Here is a 19,281-nt window from a genome sequence, read left to right as displayed (position 1 = left end):
GTCCTAGTATGTGCCAGGCCTTCATAGGCTCTGGGGTTGGCAGTGAACAGAAGGGACCAAGCCCAGGCTCTGGTGATAATAAATGCTACGAAGGAAAAATAGAGGAGGATAAGGATGGTGACGGTGGTGGCTGTTACTCATAGAGAGTGAATCTCGGGCAGATCCTTCATCTCACTGGGCCCCAGTGTTCTCGTGTGTGAAATACATTGATTCTGTGATCTCCTGGGTCTTCTCCAATTCTGACATTATGGGGTTCCACTAATCCTGGTGCTCATTTCCACTCTGTCCTCCTGGAATGATTAATGTGGCATCTCAAAATCCCAGGAAAATGCTCTTTAAAAAACTGTATGGGGGGCTTCCCTGGTGGCGCAGTGGTTGAGGGTCCGCCTGCCGATGCAGGGGACGTGGGTTCGTGCCCCGGTCCGGGAAGATCCCACATGCCGTGGAGCGGCTGGGCCCGTGAGCCATGGCCGCTGGGCCTGCGCGTCCAGAGCCTGTGCTCCGCAATGGGAGAGGCCACAAGTGAGAGGCCCACGTACCACAAAAAAAAAAAAAAAAAAAAAAAAACTGTATGGGTATTTAAAAATGCATTTTATATATTTCTTCCTCCTGTAGAACCTGATGGAGCTTAGAGATCATCTCAATAGCCCCTCATTTTGTAAACAGGAGAATGTGACCCAGAAGATCATATAGCAATTCTTTGACAGCAGTGGAACTAAGACATAGGATTAGTGAGTGTTTTGGTGTTTGTTTCTGTTTCTTTGAACATCTCCTCTACAATGAAAACTAAGTGTAGAAAAACAAAACCTTAGTTATGGGATACATGCCTTTGATATCCCTGTGTCCCTGCCATGAGTGTTGGCAGAGTATGTAGTAAGTGCTCAGTAATAATTGAATGAATGAATGATTGGGTTTCTGAGCTTGCTTCTCTGTGAATAAATACCACTTGGGCTTCAGTGGCAGCCTGTTTAAAACATGTAGCAGACAGCACAAGGGTCAGGTTTGTCTGATGTGCAGAAGTGTCCCTGGACACAGAAACCAGAGCATCACTTTACCAACACTTTAACTGTGTTATACTTCCTCCCACCCTGACATGAAATCTCAAAACTTTCTTTACTTGCTGTTGTCCTTCAGAAAGCAGAAAGGAAATGGGAAGAGAAAAGGCAAAATCTGGACCACTATAACGGAAAAGAATTTGAGAAGCTTCTAGAAGAAGCCCAGGCCAATATTATGAAGTCAATTCCAAACCTGGAGATGCCACCAGCCTCGGGCCCACAGCCAAAGGGTGACACTCCAGTGGACAAGCTAGAACCTTCAGGTAAGGCGCTACCAGAGCTTTGTGGGCTGCTCACCCTTGGGTCAGTGTGGTGCCACCCACATAGGCACATGCTGGCCAGTGGGACCAATCTCTCACTTCCTAAAAACGTTATAAATTAAAAGAAAAAAATAATTGGAAAAACAAGCCCCAGGTGTCCCTAGAGCCTCCCTACTAGTTTTTGTTGTTGTTTTTCTATTGACTACTACTTTTTAGTTATAAACATAGTAGGGAAACTGTGTTCTGCGTTAGGAATCTAGAACAATGCTCACTAAGGAAAAATGTAGCTCCCCAGTTTCTGCCTTTCCTACGAATTTATGACCCTTCACAGCACCAGCTGGGAGAATATGAGACCTGCGTTTAAATTGAGAGGTTTTCTTAGAAAACGTCAGCTTTTATGAGCTCCCAGAGGGATATTAGATCACAAGGAGAAATCACATTTTTTAAATCAAAACCATTAGATGGTATATTTAACCAACTGAAACTATGGAAATTAAGCATCAGTGTGTCAATAATAATATAAAAAAGCTGTTAAAAATCTCAACCTGCTAAATCTTCAACCAATTACAAACTGTGTGCCTTATTCTCATCTTAAAATTACGGACAAAGACATTGTTTTACTTGCAGCCCAGTGTATCTCAAGTTGGTCAAAGAGGGAGCCTTTGTCATTACACATGAGAGGGAGACCAGAGCCCACCTCCAGGGCCCATCAGCCTGTGCCCGTCCCCAGAGGCAGCCATCCTGAGGCCAGGCCTAGGACAAGACACATGTCCCAGTGGTGTTGGTGGCCTGTAACCTGGCACCCTCTGCATAAGACAGGAACCGCCCACTACAAATAATCACTGGCTTGTCACCCTGATGACTTAGCCAAATCTTCGTTACAACTTTCAGTAGGAAGTCCTCAAGCACCTCCTCTAAACAACTCTATTTCAGTTGCTCAGAAAAGACACACACACTCCTGGGAGGCCAGGCAGGCCTGTGTGTCCCCAGAGTTGGGACAAAGGCCAGCTGGAAGCTCTGATCCCAAATTTCTTGTTTTACCACTTTTGTGAGCTCTTAGATAGAGTGCTGGTAAAAGGCTGAAGTGAAGAATGTTGGTAAAGGGCAGGAGTGAAGCTCTTTGCGTTTTGAGAGAGAAATGCCTTTTGGGGGGCATTTTTCTGGGAAAAGCTCAGCAGACAGCTTCATCTCCCAACCTTTGGTGTCAATACTGATTTATAACTCTCTCATTTCTGCATTTGCTGCCTCCTTTTCTTAGCAGAGAACCTTTTCTAACCACATAACCGTGACCAAAAAAAGATCCACTTTCTCCCTGACTTTGTCCTCTGACCCCATCTGCCTCTGGCTCTTCCTGGGCCAGATTCTACTCTAACCTCCTCTACATGAATCCTTCCTGCCAACACTGCTTTCCAGACTCAGGGATGAAGGCTCTGGAAGCCATGCAGGGAGCTCTGAACCTTCATCTCTCCAAGTAACACTCAACTTTTTGGGGTAACAAGAGATTTGTTTAATAATAAGAGGTAATACTTGCATAGCATTTACTATAAGCCAAGCACTCTTCTAAATGCTTTATGTATATCAAGCCCATTTGATCTTCACAACACCCTGGTGGAGATGATATTATTAGAATACCTGTTTAACAGATGGGAAAACTGAGGCAGAGAGAGGTTAATTAACTTGTGAAGGGCCTTTCTGGGACTTAGAGCCAGTCAGGCTTCAGGGCCTGTATTTTCAGTTGTTGCACTATGGAGAGAATAGAGAAATTTTTAAGTCAGATTGCACTGAGTTTCTAGAAATACATTGGACTTTCTGGATGTTATCTCGAAAGATAATTTTGCAATGACACACTGTTTTCCAGAAGACTCTCCAAATTCAGAACAGGACTTGGACAAGCTGGGGGCTAAGTCCCCGCCTCGTCCTCCCCCACCTCCACGGAGGAGCTACCTGCCAGGATCGGGGCTCACCACCACGAGGTCCGGCGATGTGGTCTACACCAGCAGGAAGGAGAATGCCACCACAAAGGTCTGATGGGTGAAGCCCTGGTAAAGTGGTCTCTGGGTTCAGATGCTGCCCTTAGACAAAGTCTTCTCTGCTCTCATTTAGAACATGAAATGTAGTGAGGCAGAGAAGTAGAGAATAAACTAGGTCTCCAAGGAAGTGCCACTGAACTAGGTGGCACTGTGTTCCAAGGTGACACTGAACTAGGCTCTCAGGCACCTTTAAGACATGTGTAAGGAATGACCATTGCACAAAATTGCACAGATGGGAAAATGTCAGCCAGTGCTACAGGACTCAGCACCAGGAGTTTTATCCTTACTTGACCTTTAGCTGTAACTATGTGAAATGCAAATCACCAGCTACTTCCCCAGCAAAGCACACTAAGATTGAAAACGGGGGCCCGAGCAGCAAGCAAAAGAAAGATCATCTTACAAAGGTAACTGAGATTAGCTAACATAGTTGTGGGAGTCTTCAGAAGGAGGTTGAGAGAGCTTTAACTTCCACTTAACCTGGCAAGTTTTGTCATGTATGTTAAATGTAAAATACAATTTCCAAGGAGGGCCTTTCTTAAAGGCACTGAAGTTAAGTTACAATCTTATTATAACTCTTCAATCCGTTTGCCAAAATGACACCTTGGGCAAAGAAAAACCCAAACTAAATGCACGTAGACAAAGCAGCCTTTCAGCTTGATTTGAAGAGCTAGGAAGCCAGTGCACCAGGCAGTGAGAGAACGTGTGTTCTTTTGCGATCTGCCCCTCTTTTGCCAGCACCTGGGGGTGTTAAGCCCGTATCTGTGGTTTGAATCTTTCTCAGGCAAGCAGTGAAGATGCTGGACCAAGCCTGCAGGCTAGAGCCACAAAGTGTCCAGCAGAGGAGCCTGCTTCAGCCTGGGCCCCATCACCACCACCTGTCACGACTTCCTCCTCAAAGGATGAGGAGGAAGAAGAAGGAGACAAAATCATGGCAGAACTCCAGGTATGTGGATGAGGTAACTGACGTGGCTGCCTGCCCTTCCCATCTGGGACTCTGGCTGCATCTGTCACCAATTCATTAGCTAGAGAGGGCTGGGGAAGAGCCCCATGGCCCTGGGCCATGTAAGCTGCATCTCTGGCCTTGGCCTCCACTTTTCCAAGGTGGCACTGAACTAGGCTCTCAGGCATCTTTAAGACGTGTAAGGAATGACCATTGCACAAAACAACTCAGAAAGTTTATACCAAAAAATCAATTCCAAGCTTTCCTAGCTCTGGCTGCTAGGATTGCCTTTCCTTTCCTTTCTTTCAGTGTGAAAATAGTCCCTGCTTCATTTTAAAAGCACTTAAGATGGGGATTAGAAATACCAGCCATTGTCCTGTCTTCCCAAGGACTGATTAAAGCCCCCTTCAAGTGGTGTCCCCTTCTTTGGCTTTAATTCTTAGAATGACAGGCCTGGAATCATGTGGCCGTCTGTCCTCCATACCAAGTTTCCAGTCAGTGTCAATGTCTTCTTTTTAGGTATATTCCAAAAAGCTTAATAATTTTGTTTCCCGTCTTCTTTGTTCTATTTGAGAAATACTTTATTTTTAGATTTTTATGTGTTAACTAATTGCCACAGTCTACTCCTAGGACTAAGGAGCGGGTACAGGGCTACACCCAAAGCCGATCCCACATTCAGATCATGGTGTGAATCTGCCCTAGGTGTACATTCTAAGAACTTGTCTAGTCAGTCATAAAACACAATTCCTAGACCACAGTCTGTTCATAAAGTATTTCATTTTGATCCATGAATTAACGTAGGGGTTTTTTTGCCCATTTGATGGTCAGGTCACAACCTCCTTCGGGCTCCAGAACATGCTCACTAAGGTACCGATGATTTTGTGCAGGCCCAGGGATCTGCCTGCTTCATTGGGAGGAGGGAGAACATCCTGACCGTGTCACTTCCACCTCAGCTCTTCTGCTGCCCATGGAAGTAATTGCCAACATGAGGCACCTTGGGTTTTCCAGGGAAAACAGGGCTGCTGGTTTACTTGTCACGTGTGTGAGCCCTGTCCAGCCCCATTAAAACTCAGACTGGCCTGAGACATCCCCTCCATCAAACAGTTTGCTTACAGGTTTTTAGATTGGTCAGAGAATTTCATTCATAGGAACCATAGATTTATAAAGTTACTGACTCATGAAACAGTTGAGAGCGTGGAGGCCTCCATCAGTTATCCACTGAGGGCCTCTGACTAAGGCACTGGTATGTCAAGGCTACATGTTGCTGGGCATTGGTGCTTCTCCTAAGATGTGTAGGCAGATGCTGGGGCCATTCATTGTAGCATTTGCCCCCAGATTATGGTATAAATAACAAATATGGAGGGAGAAAGCACAAGATAGTGGGGTAGCAGGACGTCAGCTCACCTCTCACAGAAACACCAAAATCACAACTGACTGCTGAACAACCATCAACAAAAAAAGACTGGAACCTGCCAGAACAAGATACACTACATCCAGAGATAGAGAAGAAGCCACAATGAGACGGTAGGAGGGGCGCAATCACGACAAAGTCAAGTCCCATACCCACTGGGTGGGCGACACACAAACTGGAAAATAATTATAGTGCAGAGGGTCTCCCACAAAAGTGAGAGTTCTGAGCCCCACATCAGGCTCCCCAGCCTGGGGGTCTAGAATTGGGAGGAGGAGACCCCAGAGCATTTGGCTTGGAAGGCCAGTGGGGCTTGGTCACAGGAACTCCACAGGACTGGGGGAAATGGAAACTTCATTCTTGGAGGGCGCACACAAGGTCTTGTGCCCTCTGGAACCCAGGGAGAAAGCAGTGACTTCATAGGATCCTGGGCCAGACCTACCTGCTAGTCTTGGAGGGTCTCCTGGAGAGGTTGGGGGGCAGCTGTGGCTCACTGTGGGGTCAAAGACACTGGTGGGGGCATACTGGGAAGTACTCGTTGGTGTGAGCTCCCCGGGAGGCTTCCATTTTTACCTGCCCCACCTGACAGCCTGTAGGCTCCAGTGCTGGGATGCCTCAGGCCAAACAACCAACAGGGTGGGAACACAGCCCTAGCCCAAAGCCACCTCTAAACACACCCCTTGACAAGGCCCTGCCCACCAGAGAGACAAGATGCAGCTCCACCTACCAGTGGGCAGGAAGCAGCCCCTCCCACCAGGAAGCCTGCACAAGCCTCTTAGGCCTCATCCACCAGGGGGCAGAGACCAGAAGCAATGGGAAGTACAACCCTGCAGCCTGTGGAACAGAAACTACAATCACAGAAAGTTAGACAAAATGAGACAGCAGAGGAATATGTTCCAGGCAAAGGAACAAGATAAAACCCCAGAAAAACAACTAAGTGAGGTGGAGATAGGCAATCTACCCGAAAAAGAATTTGGAGTATTGATAGTAAAGATGATCCAAGATCTTGGAAAAAGAATGGAGGCACAGACCGAGAAGATGCAAGAAATGTTTAACAAAGAGCTAGAAGATACAAAGAAGAAACAGAAATGAACAATACAATAACTGAAATGAAAAATACACTAGAATCAATAGCAGAATAAATGAGACAGAAGAACGGATAAGTGAGCTGGAAGACAGAATGGTGGAATTCACTGCTGTGGAACAGAATAAAGAATGAAAAGAAATGAAGACAGTTTCAGAGACCTCTGGGACAACGTTAGGTGCACCAACATTTGCATTATAGGGGTCCCCGAAGGAGAAAAGAGAGAAAGGGCCTGAGAAAATATTTGTAGAGATAATAGCTAAAAACCTCCCTAACATGGGAAAGGAAGCAGTCACCCAAGTCCAGGAAGCACAGAGTCCCAGGCAGGATAAACCCAAGGAGGAGCACACCAAGACGCATATTAATCAAACTGACAAAAAGACAAAGAGAAAATATTAAAAGCAACAAGGAAAAAAGCAACAAGTAACATACAGTGGAATCCCCATAAGGTTATAAACTGATTTTTCAGCAGAAACTCTGCAGGCTATAAAGAAGTGGCATGATATATCAATATTTAAAGTGATGAAAGGGAAAAACCTACAACCAAGATTACTCTACCCAGCAAGGCTCTCAGTCAGATTTGACAGAGAAATCAAAAACTTTACAGACAAGCAAAAGCTAAGAGAATTCACCACCACCAGACCAGCTTTGTAACAAAAGCTAAATGAACTTCTCTAGGTGAAAAAGAAAAGGCCACAACTAGAAACAAGAATATTACAAATGGGAAAGCTCACCAGTGAAGGCAGGAAATCATTCACACACAAATGTGATATCAAAACCAGCGGTCGTGAGGAGAGAGAGTACAAGTGCAGGATACTAGAAATACATTTGAAATTAAAAGACCAGCAACTTAAAAACACTCATATATATTATACAGACTGCTATATCAAAACCTCATAGTAACCGCAAACTGAAAATCTACAATACACACAAAAAAGGAATCGAAACACAACACTAAAGTTAGTCATCAAATCACAAGAGAACAAAAGGAAGGGAAGAAAAAAGACCTACAAAAACAAATCCAGAACAATTAACAAAATGACAGTAAGAATACATATCTATAATTACCTTAAATGTAAACAAATTAAATGCTCCAAACAAAAGATATAGACTGGCTGAATGGATACAAAAACAAGACCCTTAAAAATGTTGTCTGCAAGAGACCCACTTCAGATCTAGGGACACATACAGAGAGTGAGGGGATGGAAAAAGGTATTCCATGCAAATGGAAATCAAAAGAAAGCCGGAGTAGCAATACTCATATCAGACAAAATAGCCTTTAAAGACTGTTATAAGAGACAAAGAAGGACGCTACATAATGATCAAGGGATCAATCCAAGAAGAAAATATAACAAGTGTAAATATATATGCACCCAACATAGGAGCATCTCAATATATAAGGCAAATGCTAACAGCCATAAAAGGAGAATTCAGCAGTAACACAATAATAGTGGGGGACTTTAACACCCTACTTACAGCCATGGACAGATCATCCAGACAGAAAATCAATAATGACACACAAGCCTTAATTGACACATTAGAGGAGATGGGCTTAATTGGTATTTATAGAGCATTCCATTCAAAAGCAGCAGAATACACATTCTTTTCAAGTGTATGCAGAACATTTTCCAGGATTGATCACACACTGGACCATAAAGCAAGCCTCAGTAAATTTAAGAAAATTGAAATCGTATCAAGCATCTTTTCTGACCACAGTGCTATGAGATTAGAAATCAACTACAAGGAAAAGAAAAAAAAAACACAAACATGCAGAGGCCAAACAATATGCTACTAGACAACCGATGGATCACTGAAGAAATCAGAGGAAATCAAAAAATACCTAGAAAAAACAACCCAATCCAAAAATGGGCAGAAGATCTAAACAGACATTTCTCCAAAGAAGATACACAGACTGCCAACAGACACATAAAAGAATGCTCAACATCATTAATCATTAGAGAAATGCAAATCAAAACTACAATGAGATATCATCTCACACCAGTCAGAATGGCCATCATCAAGAAATCTAGAAACAATAAATGCTGGAGAGGGTGTGGAGAAAAGGGAACACTCTTGCACTGCTGGTGGGAATGTGAATTGGTACAGCTACTATGGAGAACAGTATGGAGGTTCCTTAAAAAACTAAAAATAGAACTACCATATGACCCAGCAATCCCACTACTGGGCATATACCCTGAGAAAACCATAATTCAAAAAGAGTCACATACCACAATGTTCATTGCAGCATTATTTACAATAGCAGGACATGGAAGCAACCTAAATGTCCATCGACAGATGAATGGATAAAGAAGATGTGGCACATATATACAATGGAGTATTACTCAGCCATAAAAAGAAATGAAATTGAGTTATTTGTAGTGAGGTGGATGGACCTAGAGTCTGTCATACAGAGTGAAGTAAGTCAGAAAGAGAAAAACAAATACCATATGCTAACACATATATATGGAATCTAAAAAAAAAAAAAAAAGGCATGAAGAACCTAGGGGCAGGAAGGGAATAAAGACACAGACCTACTAGAGAATAGACTTGAGGACACGGGGAGGGGGAAGGGTAAGCTGGGACAAAGTGAGAGAGTGGCATGGACATATATACACTACCAAATGTAAAACCGATAGCTAGTGGGAAGCAGCCGCATAGCACAGGGAGATCAGCTAGGTGCTTTGTGACCACCTAGAGGGGTGGGATAGGGAGGGTGGGAGGGAGGGAGATGCAAGAGGGAAGAGAATAAGGGGATATATGTATATGTATAGCTGATTCACTTTGTTATAAAGCAGAAACTAACACACCATTGTAAAGCAATTACACTCCAATAAAGATGTTTAAAAAAAATACCTAGAGACATGAAAATGAAAACAGGACAATGCAAAACCTATGAGACATGGCAAAAGCAGTTCAAAGGGGAAGTATAGAGCAATATAATCTTACCTCAGGAAACAAAACTCTCAAACAACATAACCTTACACCTAAAACAGAGAAAGAACAGACAAAACCCAAAGTTAGTAGAAGGAAAAATAAAAAGATCAGAGCAGAAATAAATGAAATAGAGACAAAGAAAGCAATAGAAAAGATCAATGAAACTAAAATTTGGTTCTCTGAAAAGATAAACAAAATTGATAAACCTTTAGCCAGACTCATCAAGAAAAACAGGGAGCAGGCTCAAACCAACAAAATTAGAAGTGAAAAAGGAGAAGTTACAACGGACACCACAGAAATACAAAGGATCATAAGAGATTACTACAAGTAACTATATGCCAATAAAATGGACAACCTAGAAGAAATGGACAAATTCTTAGAAAGGTACAATCTCCCAAGACTGAACCAGGAAGAAATAGAAAATATGAACAGACCAGTCACAAGTACTGAAATTGAAACTGTGATTTAAAAACTCCCAACACACAAAAATCCAGGACCAGATGGCTTCACAGGCAAATTCTATCAAACATTTAGAGAAGAGTTAACACCTGTCCTTCTCAAACTATTCCAAAAGATTGCAGAGGAAAGAACACTCCCAAACTCATTCTTTGTGGCCACTATCACTCTGATACCGAAACCAGACAAAGATATCACAAAAAAAGAAAATTACAGGCCAATATCACTGATGAACATAGACGCAAAAATCCTCAACAGAATACTAGCAAACCAAATACGACAGTGCATTAAAAGGATCATACACCATGATCAAGTGGAATTTATCCCAGGGATGCAAGAATTTTTCAATATCTGCAGATCAATCACTGTGATACACCACATTAACAAACTGAAGAATAAAAACCATGTGATCATCTCAGTAGATGCAGAAAAAGCTTTCAACAAAATTCAACACCGATTTATGATAAAAACTCTCCAGAAAGTGGGCATAGAGGGAACCTATCTCAGCATAATAAAGGCCATATATGACAAACCCACAGCTAACATCATACTCAACAGTGAAAAGCTGAAAGCATTTCCTCCAGGATCAGGAACAAGACACGGATGTTCACTCTCACCACTTTTATTCATCATAGTCTTAGAAGTCCTAGCCATGGCAATCACAGAAGAAAAAGAAACGAAAGGAATCCAAATTGGAAAAGAAGAAGTAATACTGTCACTGTCTGTAGATGACATGACACTATACACTGAAAATCCTAAAGATGCTGCCTGAAAACTATCAGAGCTCATTGATGAATTCAGTAAAGTTGCAGGACGTAAAATTAATACACAGAAATCTGTTGCATTCCTATACACTAACAATGAAAGATTAGAAAAAGAAATGAAGGAAACAATCCCATTTACGATCACATCAAAAAGAATTAAATACCTAGAAATAAACCTACCCAAGGAGGCAAAAGCCCTGTACTCTGAAAACTATAAGATACTGATGAAAGAAATCGAAGATGATGCAAACAGATGGAAGGATATACCATGTTCTTGGATTGGAAGAATCAGTATTCTCAAAATGACTATACTACCCAAGCCAATCTCCAGATTCAATGCAATCCCTATCAAACTACCAATAGCATTTTTCACAGAACAAAAAAAAATTTTTTTAATTTATATGGAAACACAAAAGACCCTGAATAGTCAATGCAATCTTGAGAAAGAAAAATGGAGCTGGAGGCATCAGGCTCCCTGACTTCAGACAATACTACAAAGCTACAGTAATCAAAACAGTATTGTACTGGCACAAAATGAGAAATATATTCAGTAGATCAATGGAACAGGATAGAAAGCCCAGAAATAAACCCATGCACCTATGGTCAGTTAATCTTCGACCAAGGAGGGAAGAATATACAACGGAGAAAAGACAGCCTCTTCAATTAAGTGGGAAAACTGGACAGCTACATGTAAGAAAATGAAATTAGAACATTCTCTTACACCACACACAAAAATAAATTTAAAATGGATTAAAGACCTAAATGTAACACTGGATTCTATAAAACCCTTAGAGGAGAACATAGGCAGAACACTCTGACACAAACTGTAGCAATATCTTTCTGGATTCACCTCCTAGAGTAATGAAAATAAAAACAAGAATAAACAAATGGGATCTAATTAAACTTAAAATCTTTTGCACAGCAAAGGAAACCATAAACAAAATGAAAAGACAACCTACAGAATGGGAGAAAATATTTGCAAACGAAGCAACCAACAAGGGATTAATCTCCAAAATATACAAACAGCTCATGCAGCTCACTATCAAAAAAAAAAAAAAAAAAAAAAAAACCCAGCTCAATCAAAAAATGGGCAGAAACATTAAAAAGAATGAAATAATGCCTTTTGCAGCAACATGGATGGACATAGAGATTATCATATTAAGTGAAGTGAGTCAGACAGAGAAAGACAAATATCCTGATAAGACACACAGACAAAAAAATTCCAAAATCCCACCAGGGTATTTACTGTTGCTTTCCTTCTCCAACAAGTAGTTATTTTCTCTAACTGATTAATTATTAGTGATGTCTTAATAAAGATTAATCAACACGTGATAGTATTTATTGTAAACTCTACATTTATTTAAAAAAAAACAATGGGCAGAAGATCTAAATAGACATATAGATGGCCAAAAGCACATGAAAAGATGCTCAACATTCCTAATTATTAGAGAAATGCAAATCAGAATTACAATAAGGTATCTATCACCTCACACTAGTCAGAATGGCCATCATCAAAAAGTCTACAAAACAGTAAGTGCTGGAGATGGTGTAGAGAAAAGGGAACCCTCCTACACTGTTGGTGGGAATGTAAATTAGTACAGCCACTATGGAGAACAGTATGGAGGTTCCTTACAAAACTAAAAATAGAACTACCATACTACCCAGCAGTCCCACTACTGGGCATATATCTGGAGAAAACCATAATTCAAAAAGATACATGCATCCCAATGTTCATAGCAACACTATTTACAATAGCCAAGTCATGGAAGCAACCTAAATGTCCATGGACATATGAATGGATAAAGAAGATGTGGTACCTATATACAATGGAATATTACTCAGCCATAAAAAAAGAATGAAATAATGCCACTTGCAGAACATGAATGGACCTAGAGATTATCATACTAAGTGAAGTAACTCAGATGGAGAAAGACAAATACCATGTGATACCACTTATATATGGAATCAAAAAAAAAATGATACAAATGAACTTACTTACAAAACAGCAACAGACCCAGAGACTAAGAAAACAAATTTACGGCTGCCAAAGGGAAAAGGTGGCGGCAGGGGAGGGACTAATTAGGAGTTTTGGATTAACATATACACACTACTATATATAAAATAATCAACAAGGACCTACTATATAGAATAGGGAACTCTACTCAATATTCTGTAATAACTTAAATGGGAAAAGAATTTGAAAAATAGGTATACATGTAACTGAGTCACTTTGCTGTACACCTGAAACTAACACAACATTGTAAATCAATTATACTCCAATATTAAATAAAGTATAAATAAATCATGGTATAAATAAATCATGACGTGGTTTGTTTCAAATGGATGACTAAGCACTAGATAACTTCTAATTTGTGAAAGGTGAACAACAAGCACTAATAATCAAAGAAGTGAGGCTTTTAAGCTTGTGAATAATCCTGCACTAGCCCCCGAGAGAAGTAATTTTTGTTCTAGCCACTTAGAGCCCATCACTTGAGGATATTTCCCTCCACTGAAATCTAAATATCTTTAATGCTTTCTTTGACTGAAAGCTTTACAAAGGCAGAGTCTCTGACTTCTTGTTATATTATTGGTGGTCAGGTAACAGTGGTGAGTGAAGTACTCTGACCCTAAGGTAACCAAACCTCATTAGCCAGCCTGCTGCATCAAAGAGTCGGCCAGCGGCCATGCTGGAGCCTTTGCAGGCTCTCGAGTTAGGCGCCTCCCCCACCCGCCAGCCCCTCTGAGGCAGGAAGGAGCAGCTGCAGCACCCCCCACCCCAGTGTAATCACGGAACAGCTTTCCTGCTCTGCGTCACCAGGCATCAGAAGAAACCACAGGCTCCCGAGTCCAGGGTCTACCAGCCCAACGGAAATGCCGAGTGGCCTTAGCAAGCAGAGCCCCGGGCACCTCCAGGGCCTGCGAGGACCGGGTGGGTGTCTCAGGAGGGACCTTGAGCCAGCAGAGCAATGGAAGACCAGGCCGGGGAAGGTCCCAGGCATCCGCTCCGCTACCATTTTAAAACCTGTGCTGGAATGTTCACCTGGGGAAGGTGTGGGGTGTTCTATGTGCCTGCAGTTATTTCCAAATGACAGTGTTTGACATTAAGGAAATACGAGGCGATCAGTTGAAATTATTCACTTCAATAACTGCTCTTTAATCCTGCCTGCACATTAGAATACTTTGAGGAGTTAAAAAAAAAAATCCTACAGAGAGCCTGATTTAATTATGCCCTGGGTGAGGCCTGGGTAACAGTATTTTTTCTCAACTGGAAGTCATGTAGCCTGATCGAGAACCACCGATTTCAGGACATTTCGCTGCTTGGGTTACCGTGTCTCCTGCTCTCGCGATCATATATATTGTGACTTCTTTTCTGCCCTATAGACACAGCAGATGCTTTCTCTCTGAGAACCGACCTCCCTCACTCAGTGTTCACAGGAGTGGCCCTGGGCTCCTATAACTACGATCCATCATTAGTTTGCAGAGACAAGTCTTTGGGGGTCAGGCAGCTCCCAGGCCGCTCAGAATCACTTGCGAGCTAAAGAGCTTGCTTTATTCTACATGAGTCAGAACTACCCAGGGCACAGGAGTCTGTTGCTACTGCAGACAACGAATTGTTAAGGATTACTTTCCTTTCAAGGTTTAATGGTTTGCAATATCTTGTGCCCTTTTATAATGAAGAGGAAAAAAGATAGCTTCTTCTTAAGTCATTTACATATTCAGCATTTTTTAAAGGTCAGAGCCCTTTAAAAGAAGCCCTACTAAATGCAAATCAGGTTCACCCCGGACAGGCAGAAGGGGCCTTCTTTTCAAAGGCTCTATCCATTTAACCTTAGCCTGGACCAGAAAATAAGGAAGCCTTTGGCCCGGGCTTTGCTGACCTGATGTCAGACGGGGAGCCGGTTTTCAGGGCGCTGACGCCCTGGCGTGAGCCGCCTGTAGGACCGGGCCGGGGTCTCGGCCGGGAGATCCGCTGGATTCCCTGCCTGTTCCCTCTGACCTCCTTGCTGCACTCGAATCCCTGTTAACTCAGTGTTTTAATTCCTTAGGCATTCCAGAAGTGTTCCTTTATGGATGTAAATTCAAACAGTCACGCTGAGCAGTCCCGGGCTGACAGTCACGTTAAAGACACTAGGCCGGGGGCCACAGCCCTGCCCAAGGAGAAGAAGGTAACGTGGCAGTTACACGTTGGCCACCCGGTGGGCCATCCTTCTTTCCTTGCTCTGACACTAATACCGCTCTGTGCTCGAGCTCCTGTACCTTCTCGTTTCCTCACCCTTCTTTTTTTTTTTTTAAACTAATGGAGACACAGCTTGGGGTTTCACCAGAGATCTCTGGCTCAGGTTTCCTGAGTGGACGCTGTGTTCCTGTGCACAGCACACAACAGTATATGCAGAATTCAGGCATTATCTTCCCAAACCAAAGATATACATACACCTTTCAAGATTTTCTAGAACAATGCTGGTGGGACAAATGGAAACATCAACCAAGTAGGTAGCACTTTGTCTAATTTGTATCATGTCTTCTGGACCAAAGACATCTACATTAAAAGTAGGTGAAAGCTTTAGATTCCAGGAAGAGAACGCATAGCAGAGCTGTCTACCTGCCATCCATAGGTGTATCCATGGAAACATACACACATGTATTTGCACACATGTTCGAGGATGCCAAACAGAGTTTTTGTTACTCTTAGAAATTCTCAAAGTGTACCTTCCAAGACAGTAAGTTCAGTATCGTCTTAGTGCTACTAAACTTTGTGGCATTCTCATGGCTTCCAAACAGACGTCCAGGCTCTGAAACAAAGGTCACTACTCATGACATAGAACTTTAAGGAGAGGAGATTAACCTGCATATTTGAACTTCAACTTTGTAAGTTGAATCTGGAGCTTTTGTGATTTTGGGAAATAGAGCCATCTTATTTAAATGAAGCCTCTGTCTAAATTTCAGGGTAAAAAGCTTATCATGACCAACTCAAGTCTTAACATTTTTTGCCAGGAACTTGTATCTTAGAATTCAAAGTTCTAGCGGCCTTTAAATAAAGTCAAACAAATCAGCCATAATATATAGCCCAGTAGTCACTCCGCATAGGTACCTCAGTCCAGGAATAAGTAAGCTCAGTGAAAGAGATACAGGATCACACAATCGGAGGGCTATTCTAGCACAGTCCTTCAAGAGATGCAGTCCTGGGGCTTACGGCTCTCAGCCGTGCCTGCTCCGCCCTGGCTCCCAGCCATCCCAGAGCCCTCGTGTAAACTCCACGTGCCACGGATCTGGCAAGTGAAGCTGTTAACCAGATGATGGGGATGGGGGCTCTCTAGGCACGGGGGAGATTAGGAGATTGTCTTCATAAATCCTTCTTGTGAGGGAAACCTCCTATTAATGGGAATTGAACCCATAATTATCACACTGGAAATACGTTGCTTCTTCAGTCTGTGGACTTTCCTTCTGTGGCCTTATTATTAAAGCCAATTCACAGAAGGTCCTGGCGGGTCCTGAGTTATGTGCTGTACTTGGGCCAGTATGACCATTTCTTTTAAACACTGACCTGGAGCTTCTCGAAAGTCCCTCTGGAGACAATCATCATCTCGTTGTAGAATTCTGCTAATGTGCTAAAAAGCTGCGTGGGATTTCTTGCCCTGCAGTTAGAAATCCATATTCCATCGATCACACGATCTCAGTCAAGGTCCATCACATACTAAGCAGGTCTGTACTGAATGCCCAACACCAGGGCATTAAACACTAGGTTTAATTACAGATGCTTTTTCTGGATAATTATACTCAGTAGACTGATCTACTCCATAATAACCGTGACTATCAGACCCGTCCCCAAATTACTGTCATTATTAACCTCTTCCTGGGCTGTTCATCTACCCTTCTATAACTCAAATGTTTCTTAAAGCTTTTTTCCTCTTATTATGAAGTGCTAGTCTAGTACTTTCATGCAATTTTTCTATAACTTAGGTTTCTAATTTTGGTTTCTTGCCCAAATGCATATGGTCCCTGCTTCACCAGTTGTCTGAACAACCCAAATCTCGGGGCCCCAAAACAGATATTAATGAGGCTTAACTACCTTTCCTGCAGAGTCTTGACTATCTAAGACTACCTAAGATATCGTTGTGAGATTACATGACGACCGTGAACAAGTTACCCTGGACAAAGTTGATGCACTTACTTTGATCCATGCCTTCATTTTCTAGCCCAGTGCCAAAAATGCTAGGTCATGTGAAACCTACACTTGACATCTTTATCTTAGTGACTTTCCACTGGAGGATTCCTGCTACTAGATCTGTTTTAAAATACATATATTGCTGGGTGGCATTTGAAATATTTAACGATGGGTATGACATGGGCCCTGACCAATCAGAACAGATGCCAGCCCTAACCCCCCAGTAAATGAGGCCAGCAGAACAGCAGCCCTGCAGATGCCAATTCCTCCTTTGACTCAAGGGTAAAGTCGCACTCAGGTCCTAGCATGATATGCTGACTCCCTGTTTGGAGCTGAAACCTTAAGCTGAAACCTCATTTATTTTTCTTCTTGCAACGTTTACTTGATGCATTAGTTGTTGATTCTAAATTTAAAATCTCACCAAAGAGATTATATCGTTCCACTGTAGCAGCTGAATCTCGTTGCTCTTGTTTGGGGCCTGATGCAGCTGAGGGGAAGTCAAACAGGAGGTGTTTGGTGGCTAATGCACCTTGGATCCCGTGTCATATTTCCATGTGATTAATACTGACTTTGTTGTCTCTGTGCGTTATTGCTTGAATGTGTACAGACGTTCTTTCTGGTTTTAACCAGGCAGTAGGATCGTTCTAGGTTGTCTTTGGTGGGGCCTGGGTTCTTGCACTTCGTTATGTTGTCATTACTTTAACCCAACAGGCTTCTTGGGATCGTGTCCCATCCTGTTCTAATCACCTCTTCCTCTTGGGCTTCTACAGCCAGATGAAAGGACAGCAGTGCCTTGGAAGTGACAAGGCATGGCTAGTGGTAGCATAGTGGCAGGGCCCGAGGCTACCGATACACCCATGCCTGGTGGAGCGTTCTCCATACCCGGTTCTCACTGCTGGGTTCTTACCTTCTGAATCTTGGTGAGAACCTCAGAAGTGCATCTTTCCTCTGCATCAGAGCATACAGAGAATCAAAGCTGAATCATGTAGTTAAAATATTGTACCTGATTACCTATTTGGTAATAAATACCCAGAAATGAGAATTGAAATTTCTAGGTCAAACAGAAACAATTTTAAAGGGTTTTGATTTGTTTGTACCGCCAAAGGGCCAAGCAGAAAAATTGTAGAGTACCCAGATCTTCATGGATGAAAGCTAGAGTCTTTGTTAATGGGTATTATATTAAAAATTCTTGTCTCTTCAAGAAAAAGCTGAATCATGATGTCATAGTCACCACTTGAGCCTCAAATATCTGTTTTGTAAATGTTTAGATGACATCTTGGCAGCATTGGTAGCACTGTCACTCTGAACTAGGATTTGATCATCTTGGCTACGATTAGTTTGAAGGTTATTTTGACACTTTACTTGGCAAGTTTAAGTACAAACTGCAAGTATGTTTTCAAATCTGTGATTTGACCAGGGAAAAATGTTTTTTTTCCATCTCAAAGTACCATACCCAAGCAATGCAGAGTCGTTATAGGACAATCCCCAAACAAGAAGCAGAGATGAGACTGAAATATGAAATAACTAGTTGGCAGAGACGTGAAAACTTTCCTGGTCTAGTTCCTTGGTTTATAAGCAAGAAAACTGAGGCCCACAGAAGTGAAATGACTTGCCTAAAATAACACAGTTAAGTGGCAGATCTGGGTTAGAATCAAAATCTGCCTGCTCATGTATTGTGCTTTCTATGATGCCATGCCACTCTTCTGGTTTGAGAGTCGGCTAAGCTCACAATCAGGTGTTGAAAAGAGGAGGTGTTGGTCCAGAACTGGTCCCTTTATTCTCTTAACTGCTCCTCCCACCAAAATTTGAACTCCTTGAAATATTTTGCTAATTGAGATTTTCATCTTGTGCAAACACAGGGCATTTTTGGAAGTTGGAGAACCAAGCCACCCAAGGTAAACAGAGCTGTAGGCTTTGGACTGGTGTGTAACGAATGTGCTTGGCCCGCATGTTTTGGAAGTGTAATTAAAGAAACGATCTAGTTGTAGTCCACTTTGGGGGGGTGTGGTTTTGTGGAGTAACATGTCCTACACTATTCTACCAGAATTTGGAATTTTTCCATGAAGACGTACGGAAATCTGATGTTGAATATGAAAATGGCCCCCAAATGGAATCCTGGAAGGTGAGTCCACCAGATCTGTGTTCCAACTGATACCATGCAGATTAATTCCCTTCCTTTGCAGATCC

The 19,281-nt window shown here is 42.3% G+C and overlaps 1 protein-coding gene across 8 annotated transcripts in view; it reads left to right on the top strand.

Moving 5' to 3' along the window:
• Window positions 1–19,281, top strand: part of KIAA1217 — a gene marked incomplete at both ends in the record, with an annotated part of 334,999 nt that overhangs the window by 311,102 nt on the left and 4,616 nt on the right. For 3 of the 8 annotated variants that reach the window (XM_079700163.1, XM_079700162.1, XM_079700168.1), the window contains 5 exons: window positions 1,135–1,318; window positions 3,174–3,337; window positions 4,127–4,288; window positions 14,978–15,097; window positions 19,139–19,216. In XM_079700163.1, the coding sequence (XP_079556289.1) occupies window positions 1,135–1,318; window positions 3,174–3,337; window positions 4,127–4,288; window positions 14,978–15,097; window positions 19,139–19,216 (708 nt within the window). The remainder of the gene's footprint in view (window positions 1–1,134; window positions 1,319–3,173; window positions 3,338–4,126; window positions 4,289–14,977; window positions 15,098–19,138; window positions 19,217–19,281) is intronic. The other 5 variants (XM_079700167.1, XM_079700165.1, XM_079700166.1 and 2 more) reach the window with 3 other exon arrangements.

The sequence above is a fragment of the Hyperoodon ampullatus genome, assembly GCF_949752795.1.
Source record: "Hyperoodon ampullatus genome assembly, chromosome: 3".
Taxonomy (NCBI): Eukaryota; Metazoa; Chordata; class Mammalia; order Artiodactyla; family Ziphiidae; genus Hyperoodon; species Hyperoodon ampullatus.
This window is presented reverse-complemented; position numbering and strand designations above follow the sequence as displayed.